Below are 9,432 nucleotides of genomic sequence, written 5' to 3' on the forward strand. Positions count from 1 at the left end.
AAAAGAACTCTGTAACAACAAGCAGGGTGACCTTAACGCCCTCTACAACTACGTGAAAGGAGGTTGTAGCGAAGTGGGAGTCGGCCTCTTTTCCCCGGGAACTAGTGATGGGACAAGAGGACAGAGTCTTAAGCTGCACCGGGGAGGGGTTAGGTTGGACATGAGGAAGAATATTTTCACTGAAAGAGTGATCAGACATTGGAATGGGCTGCCCAGGGAGGTGGTGGAGTCACCGCCCCTGGAGGTGTTTAAGGAGAGACGACGTGTCACTCAGTGCCGTGGTCTAGTTGACAAGGTGGTGTTCGGTCACAGGTTCGACTCCATGGTTTCAGAGGTCTTTTCCAACCCAATCGATTCTGTGAAAGTAAAACCCCTTCAGCGGAGGTCCCGCCGCTCCCGTATGCGTTCCCCGGCCCTGCCCGGTCTCGCGGCCTCCCGCCGCCCGGGGGCAGAAGCGGGGCCCGGCCCGGCCCGGCCCCTCCCGCCGGACGCTGCGCGGCCGCTTCCTGCTCGTCCGTCCCGCGGCGGCGGCACTCGGGACCCTCTACTCCGCCGGCCGCAGGTGCGTGTGCGGGGCCGGCCGGGAGCACGGGTGGGATGCGGAGGGGCGGGATGGGGCGGGCCGGGGCGGCCCGATGGGGACGGCGGGGAGGCGGCGCGGCCGAGCCGGCTGCACTCCCTTGGGGCAGAGGCTCCCTGTGAGCCCGGCCTGGTCTAGAGGCTCCCGGCTGCCGCCTGCGCCACGTCTTATCTCTCATTTTATTTATTTTTAAAATTTATTTATTTTTAAGTTTCGCCCGCACTTCTGGTGTCCATATAATGAACACACACACCCCGCCGGTGAGGCCTTTCTGCCCTGTGTCAGCCTTAGGGACACGGGCTCAGTGTAAATGCGGCTGAAAGCAGCACCCGTGATAAAGACCATGGGGGAGAACCCAGTTTGTCTGGCAGGGCTTGGCTGTGCCCTCCTGGGCTGCAGGGTTGTGAGTGCCGCGGGTTTCCTTTTCCCGAGCCCCACACAAGGCAGGATTCGGGGCCTGGGCCTGGTGGCCTGAAACGGGAGGTGAAAATGTAGGTGGGTCATGGGAAGTGGTGGTGCAACTACACAGGGTACTGCAGGGCCTTCTTCTGCTTTATGCAGCTTGAATTGTAAGCACTTCTCTGCCTAGTAGCCAGAGGTGAAGATTTATGGCTGTAGATTCTGTCAGTTTTATTCCTTCTCTTCTGCTTTTTGTTTTTTTCGGGGTGTTTTTAAATACCCCCATGGTAATCTAGTGTGTGGCTACTGTCTGTGTCTCATGGACCGGATCAGACTGTTCTGTCCCTGAAGTTTCTGCAAGGAGTTTGTGATTAACAGTCAACGTGGCTCTGCATCAGTGGTTTGTAGCTGTAAGATTGATGCTTGGGCTGGGAAAAGGGCAGGGAGCTCTGCAGGTGGGAAGGAAATGCTTCAGGGAGCAATTGGAGTCCCTCAGTGGGCAGATGATACATTTTTCTCTGAAACACAAAAAGCATGTGTTACACTGAATGGATGCTTATAGTATTTCAAATAAAACAGTATGGCCTTTATTTTCTGCCTATCATTGTAGCATTAGAGATAACACAAGCAGTAAGGAGTCCAGTTGTTACAGGATATGAGCGTTTCATACTGTGTCTTTTGACTCTACGTATTTTTGACTTTTGCCACTGCTTCTCCCTGTTGGTAGCTTCTGGGAGGAGCTGCTCTTCCTCTGCCTGCTTTCAGAACCTCTCATCCTGATGTATTATTTCTTTTTTTTTTTTCCCAATTAAGCCATGGTTTCTCTAAATCAGTTAAAAGATGAGGGTGGTTTCTGTGATCTCCAGTTAGAACATGCTTTTTTGCTCTTTGCTTTTGGAACATTGAAGAGATTCCATCAGCTTTGTTTTAAGAAAAAGTTGAGTTTCATTAAGCACTGAGAAGAAAGGAAATGTGTGGCTTTGGAAAGGACTGAAAGCATCAGTGACAGGTCACTGTTCTCCAGTTGTCCTGTCACAGCCCCAGTAACATAGCTCAGCTGGATGGTTGGAAGTGGAGGAAGATCAGGGTTATCAGTGGCTTCAAGTGCTAGATCTAGGCATGATTGGCTGCATCTCCAGGTGAACAGCTCTGCAGGGTAAAGTGTTGTCAACACTACATGCACTGCTCCAGAAGAGCTAGGAAGGCTTTATTTTTAAATGCAGTAACTTTTCTTTTTTCCCCATTTGGTAAGGCTGTAAAAAATGGAAAATAGGCCTGAAAGCGCAGTTTTCCCTTTTTACCCTTATTTTGGAGCAATCACTAGTCTCCTCAAAATCTTAGAGTTGGCAGAACACAAGATTGTTAAAAACCTTTAATCTCTGATCTTCAGTGAAGAGTGCAGAGCTTTTGAAACACTGTTGCTGTGACTGGGAGCCCTCTTCTGTGTCTCAGTCCCGACAGGCACAGTGAGTCTTTCTGCATCCAGAGCTTGGATACTCAGATGCTGCTGTGGTATGGGTAACCTCTAGTAACTGCATCAAAGTTTTTTTTTTATAAGTTTCTTCTTTTGCTCCTGCTCGTGCATAACACACCCAGGGTGTCTTGTTGGGGTTTTTTTTTGGGGCTGTTACTTAATCTTTTTTAGCATGATTTTATTTTTTTCCAGCTTTCTAGTAATGGCAACCTACACTTGTATCACTTGCCGTGTGGCTTTCAAGGATGGTGACATTCAGCGTGCCCATTACAAAACTGACTGGCACAGGTACAACCTGAAGCGTAAAGTTGCTGACATGCCTCCTGTCACTGCTGAGAATTTCCAAGAGAGAGTCCTAGCACAGAGAGCAGTAGCAGAGGAGCGAAACAAAATCACTGCCACTTACTGCACAGTTTGCAGCAAGAGATTCTCTACCTTCAATGCCTACGAGAATCACTTGAAGTCCAAGAAGCACCTGGAGTTGGAGAAGAAAGCTGTTCAAGCTGTTAGCAAGAAGGTAAAAATACTAAATGAGAAGAACCTGGAAAAGGGGCTGGCCCCGGAGAGTGTGAACAAAGATGAAATGAATACGGCTATTCAGCAAGCCATCAGAGCTCAGCCATCTTCCTCTCCAAAGAAAACACATTTATTTCCTAGTAATGCAAGTAGCTCTCCAGTGTCTAAGGAAAGTGCCAGCTTATCACAGAGCAGAGAGCGACCAGAAATACCTCCTCGACTGCAGTGGTTTGAACAGCAGGCAAAGAAGCTGGCCAAGCAACAAGCAGAGGAGGAAGAGGATAATGAAGAAGGTAAGGCAGTAAACATACGGACGAGAGATAACTTGGGGTAAGCCATGGTTTGTGCAAAAGCCTTCTGTAGAAGTGCTGTATTTTCCATCAGAAAAGGTCTTGCCTGTTCCAGTGAATAAAGGTTTCTGTTGAAGGTCAGACTGGAAAGCAGACAGCTGAAAAGATGAGAGCTTCAGAGTTTCCAGAAAAGGGTTATTTTTTAACCTGGATGCTTTCAGTGCTGTAGTTGACAGTGCAGCTCCAAACACATCTATTGGAGCAGTTGAATGGGGTGATTCAACTGTAGCAAGGGGACAGATATGAATGAGGTGGAACCTCATGCCAGCTTTGTTACTGAAACCCCTGTGTCATGTTACTGCATCTGTTAGAGCAGTTTTGTGCTGCTGAAATTTCAGTTGCAGTTCAGAAAATCTGTTCTACAGGAGAAGAAACATTTACCTCTGAACATGCACCTTAACACCTAAAAAAGGAGTCATATTGCACCTGTCTTGGATTAATGTGTTAGTCATAAATTGTAATGCTAAAATCTCAGTAGATTTCTGAATGTTAATTTTCCTTTTAAGTGTTTGTCCAGAGTTGTTTCTTACAAGTTCTGTCAATTCAGTGTCAGGGGTTTAAAATTATTGAACTGCATCTTATAGCAAAGATCTCCATTTAGCAGCATACAACGGAAGCACCCTGTTACCTGTTCTCAAACACTCTGTTGGCATGGCGTTTTTTAGGGAACCAGTAGGGAAAAAGTACTGTGAAATGCTCACTGCCGCAAAGCCAAATTCCTTAAAAAATATTTCTGTACTCCTCTAGCAGTATGATCTGATGGCTTATCTGTTAATGAGCTTGGCAGTAATCCTGCAAATGTGTAGAATTCATATTATAGCCTGGTATATACTAACATGTAACATCTGTGACAGCTGGGATTGTTCTCTGTTGTTAAAGATGTGTGTGTGAACAGGAGTGTGTTTTCCCTCACTGCTGAGTCACTGCTGAATATGAGTATTTTCCTGATGGTGTCAGAGTTGTCTTATTTTTAATGCACCGTTCTTGTGGTTTTGTGCTGTTGTGAATTAACTGCAAGGCATGGAAACAGCAATAAAGTGTTAATAGCTAAGAAAGCGGAGGGGAAAAAGTATCAGATCTGCCAATTTTTTTATGAGCAACCTTGTGCTTTGCTGTGCATCTTAAAATGTGTTTTTACTGGCAATGGTATATTCTTGCACCTGGAAGTGACTGTGTGGCACTTAGCTGTAAGAACTGAAAATGCAGTATTTTCTGTGATGGCTTTTTCTGACTTAACTGGTACTTGTTTTGCTTGGGAGAAGTAATCATATAATTTTACTTTTTTTTAAACTTCCTTTAAAAGACTGGGAAGATATGGATTCTCATGAAGAATTTGGCTCTGAAGAAGAGATGGAAAGTGTGGAAGAAGAAGAGGAGGAACAGGCAGAAGCTGAAAGCACGCCTGCTGTTGGGGCTATACCAGTCACAGACTGCTTGTTCTGTCCCCATCATTCAAGATCTCTCACAAAAAATGTGGCCCATATGACAAAAATTCACAGCTTCTTTATCCCAGACATAGAGTATCTCGTGGACCTCAGAGGACTAATCAAGTACCTGGGTATGCCTGTAAATTTTCTGTGATTTTTGGTCAGGATAATTATACACTGATATTGCTTATTGTCATTTGGATATGACACCAAATGTTTTGTGATTTTTTGGGGGTGTTTTTTTGTATAAAATCTGAATGTGCTGTCAAGTTCAGTATTTTGATGATGAGCAGGACCACAGGCTTTCCAGGAGGAGCGAGAGAAAACCCCACTGAGAAAACGTGATTGTGTACTTTGTAGGTCTCACATAGTTTTCTAATGTTGAGAAAGTTATTCAGATAACATGAAATTTGGGATAAAATTCTCTTGCTGAAGGGTGCATATGAACTGTATTATCCTACTAATGAGCTGCAAGTATTTGCCTCATTGGTTTACTATACTTGTGAGAGAGCTAAAAGCTAGGAAGAAATTTATCTTCCTTGAAGCCTACAAATAATGATGAGAATAAAATAATTTTGGAGTATCAGATAGAAAAATGTATTGGAAGTACAAAATGTGTTATTGATTATACTTAATGATCCATACCTTGTCACAAGAAATCTTTAAATGCACAGACTTGTCCCTGATGGGGCCATATGGTCAAGGCATAGGAACAGCAGGGCTTTTCTGGAAATGAAAAGCCTCAATCTCTCTGCCTGCGAGCTGGGAGGGCTTCATTACAGAAATGTTAATTACTGACTGGGGAGGTTCTATTCAGACCAATAGAAGTACCGTTGTTTTCTGCAGGAGAGAAAGTTGGCGTTGGGAAAATCTGCATCTGGTGCAATGAAAAAGGGAAATCCTTCTACTCTACAGAAGCAGTACAGGCTCACATGAATGATAAAAGTCACTGCAAACTGTTCACAGATGGAGATGCTGCCCTGGAATTTGCAGACTTCTATGACTTTAGGTGAGGACAGTTTTCTTTGAGCACAGATGGGGACAGACAAAAGGGAGGTTAAATATTACAACAGAAACTATTCATTCTTAAAATTTAGTCCTGTGTCTGATACTTATTTTGCATTGTTGGTTCACCACTTTTCTAGGTAAGCATAACAACATGATTGGTTCTCCTCTTCTGTGATCACTATTACCAGTCCTACATGAAAATATATTTTGAATTCTGTTTTGTATGTTCATTATTGAATATAGATTTCAGTGCACCAGAAAAGACCATAAAAGGGCATAACTGTCTCTTCTACTACCTTTGAGGCAGATTGTGGACTTAAAATCTACTGAGGATTTCTAACATATTTTTTGTGATGTAGCTGGAGTTTAACAGGACTGCTGTGATTTAGAGGTCTCTTGTGGAACTTTCTGTAACTTATCCTAAGCTGTGTTCATTGTGGTCAGAAATACCTCATATTATGGTGACAGGTGCATTTAGTGGAGCTTCTGGGAGCGCTCTTTCAGTAGCTGTGCAGAGCTGGTGGGCTGCACTGTGATGGTATTTCACCATAAGTCACTGATAAGTGTGCAGCAGCAGAACCATGTTGAGTTGTGGAATAGGGTTGGAGGAAGGGTGTTCCTTGTCTCCAGCCTCTATTCAAGGCAATTTGCTACTGGGAAGAACTCCCACACCAAGGCAGGTAAAATGTGACAGTGTTTGTGGCTTGCTGTAGCTGTGCGTGGCAGTTCTTTTGTACAATGAGTCTGTATAGCTGTGGCTACTCTCCATGTATAAAACGTGTACTACTGCTCTTCCACAGGAGCACTTACCCTGATCACGAGAACGGGGAAGATGTGGAGGTGCCTGGAAAGCGCCCAGCAGAGAGAGAGTTGGATTATGATGATGACACCATGGAGCTGATCCTTCCTTCAGGTAGGCCATAGGGTTTGTGTTATACCATACTTTCTCTGCACTTCTCATAGCTGCAGCCATTACCTGTAGCATAGGCCATTGTTGTGTTTTCTTTTGGGAAGGGGGAAGGTAATTTTGCATCTTTGAGGTTATGTCCTTACCTTCCATTGTTGTCACTGCCAAATAGTTCAACTTCTTCAGCGTTGATATATATGTGGACTGGGGCAGTGGATTCCTTTGCCCGTTTTACCTCTTCATTGACATGTGACTCTCATGGTGTACTCCAGGAGTTTCCATAACTTGTTTTAGTGCAGCTCGGAGAGGCTATAACTGAGGTTATCTAGTGTAGGGGTTTTTTTGCAGAGAGCCAGCTACCAACTACTTTAGTAAACTAGTTCTGTAAATTAATTTATTTAAACAGCCTTTCTCTTGTTTAGCATTTGGCACTCTTGCTTGGTTTTTTTGTTTGGTGTTTTTGTATGAGGGAACCTCAGCCCTTTCATTCTGAAAAGTGCTGCCAAATATGCAGTTACACAAGATTTCCTGAATGTCAGCAAGTTACTTCCCTGGTTAATTGAAATGGCATTGCCTCGCTGCTCATTCCACTAATTAAAATTTTCTTTTCTGATAACTGTCTGTTTGTTACCTGAGCTAAGGCCCTCTTGAACCACAGTACTTTTTGTGTTTTTCCTTAAAGCAGCTCTTACAGTAATTACATTAAGTTTCTGATTGTCCTAAAATTTTTAAAGTTCTGGACCCTTTAAAATTGTTTCTCAGCATAGAGTTTTTCCATAGTTTTCACAATGTGCTTGAATACTCCATTTCAGAAGCTCCTTCATGATGCATAATAAGATGTCCTCTCCTCTGAACAGGTGCACGAGTGGGTCATCGTTCTTTGATGAGATACTACAAGCAACGGTTTGGTCTGTCAAGAGCGGTGGCTGTTGCGAAAAACAAGAAGGCAGTGGGTCGGGTGCTGCAGCAGTACAGAGCTCTGGGCTGGACGGGCCAGGCGGGTGAGTGACAGCGTGAGGGCTTTGCAGAGGAGGAGCTTCTAGGATGTCATCGCTCTGCAAATGGATAGGCCGACTTTGTTTTACATGTGGGGTTTATGCAGTAGTTTGTCTTCCACTTGGTTCCTTTTCATTCCTGACATCCAAGCAGAGTAAGTTGCAGAAAGTTGCTTGTGTCTAAAATCCAGCACGGCTTCTGTGCAGCTTTGCATTTAGATGACTTCCTGAGATTTCTTGTTTTCTGCCTGTCCAAACCACTACTCTTGCTATTTAATCATGTAATGTAAATCATGCTTTGACAGAATACTTTTCCAGTTGGGGAACAGTGGTGTGTTCTATATCCACTTTTGAAATAAAAGAATCAGGCTTAGGATGCAAAACAACCTTTTCCCTTAGTCACATTGGTGGATATTCATAGAGGGAACTGGCCTTTCCCCAGGGAAGAGTGAAAATAAGTGTGCCAGTGTGGAAAGGAAAACCTATAGCTAACTGCTGATGTACGTGGACAGATCAGCTGGTTTGCATATAAGTAGTAAGTAAGCTTACAGACACTGATCCCTCTTTCTCTTCCTGCTCTCTCCCTGAAGGGGCCGTCTCCGCTCAGCTGCGTGATATGCAGTACCTGCAGAGAATGAAGGCAAAGTGGATGCTCAAGACAGGAATGAGTAACAATGCTACAAAGCAGATGCATTTCCGGATGCAAGTCAGATTCTGAATTCCCAAAAGAGCTGCATGGAACTGGTTATGGGAAGGGGGATTTAATGGTCTCTGGGTTGTGGATTCTGTTATTAAAGTGGACCTGGTACCTGTCCAGTGCTGATGTGTGTGCTGGTGTGCTTTCCTGTCTGAGAAGAAGAGAAGGGAGCTTGTCTATTGCAGTGAAGTGAGGGTTGGCCTAACTTAAAAATAAAATATCTTCTGTGGAATATGTGGCAAAGTAGTCATGGCTATGAATGACATGCATACATAGTCTTGCAGCCCATTTCTGTGGGGCAGTTGACGTTGCCATTTATCTGAATATCTTCAGTTTCCAATTCTACAAACTGGTTGAGGCGGAGAGAAGATCCTAGAGCCTCAGACGGAGTGTACTGAATGTTTTCAGTTGTGATGCCAGAGATATGTTAGCAGGGTGTTTTGGACTTCTAGCTGGCACTGTTGAGGTGAAAATTTCAGAGCAGAGGTTCATGGAAGGTTAAGTGATAATTGTTTGAAGAAATGCACTGATGGAAAATATAACTTCAGGATTAATATTGTCCTCAGAAGTTGACTGTACTTGCCTAGTGCTCCAGCTCAGGATTGGATTAATAATTTACAGCGCAGTTGTTTTACATTGAATGTAATGAATTTTCATTTTCTAAAAGCTGCTCAAAATTATCATAACTTTTAGACAAATGCCAATCAAAATTTCAGCTGATTTCCTGATTAGAACTGTGAAGAGTCACACTGTTGGTGGCAGCTTCTGTTGCTACCACTCAGTACTGGTGTTTGGTATTTGATTTTGTTTCATACAAGACACATGTTGGCTAGAACAGAGGCCAGCTCTCCCACTTAAACAGGAGAAGTGTTGCAGGCAGGTGTAGAGAAAACCTGCTTGTTGAAGAGCTGAGGCAGCAGCGCTGCTGTCAGTCCTGGTGTTGTAGGTCTTAAAAGTTTCCATGACTTTACCAGTTCTGACCTTCATGTAGGGAGGCAGGCAGTTACACCCAGAAGTGTGAGCTAGCTCATGAAGCTCGGAGCTGTAGTGCTGGACTCTGAGTGTATGCCACAGGAAAT

General features: G+C 44.2%; 1 protein-coding gene across 1 annotated transcript; it reads left to right on the forward strand.

Annotated features, from left to right (window-relative positions):
• The first annotated feature begins 457 nt into the window (after nucleotides 1-457).
• On the forward strand, nucleotides 458-8,581 carry ZNF622 (zinc finger protein 622). The gene is made up of 7 exons (XM_017838361.1): nucleotides 458-562; nucleotides 2,646-3,262; nucleotides 4,623-4,877; nucleotides 5,593-5,755; nucleotides 6,555-6,667; nucleotides 7,519-7,662; nucleotides 8,247-8,581. The coding sequence occupies exons 2-7, from the start codon at nucleotides 2,656-2,658 to the stop codon at nucleotides 8,372-8,374; spliced, it is 1,410 nt and encodes a 469-aa protein (XP_017693850.1). The 5' UTR covers nucleotides 458-562; nucleotides 2,646-2,655; the 3' UTR covers nucleotides 8,375-8,581.
• The last annotated feature ends 851 nt before the right edge of the window (nucleotides 8,582-9,432 follow it).

Source organism: Lepidothrix coronata, unplaced genomic scaffold (genome assembly GCF_001604755.1).
Source record: "Lepidothrix coronata isolate B3197 unplaced genomic scaffold, Lepidothrix_coronata-1.0 Scaffold334, whole genome shotgun sequence".
Taxonomy (NCBI): Eukaryota; Metazoa; Chordata; class Aves; order Passeriformes; family Pipridae; genus Lepidothrix; species Lepidothrix coronata.

Excerpts from the sequence above, each read along its gene's own strand:
- ZNF622 (XM_017838361.1), top strand. The coding sequence starts at position 2,656 with ATGGCAACCTACACTTGTATCACTTGCCGTGTGGCTTTCAAGGATGGT. Across the intron at positions 6,668-7,518 it reads GGAGCTGATCCTTCCTTCAG|GTGCACGAGTGGGTCATCGT; the intron begins GTAGGCCATAGG and ends TCCTCTGAACAG. Across the intron at positions 7,663-8,246 it reads GGGCTGGACGGGCCAGGCGG|GGGCCGTCTCCGCTCAGCTG; the intron begins GTGAGTGACAGC and ends CTCTCCCTGAAG.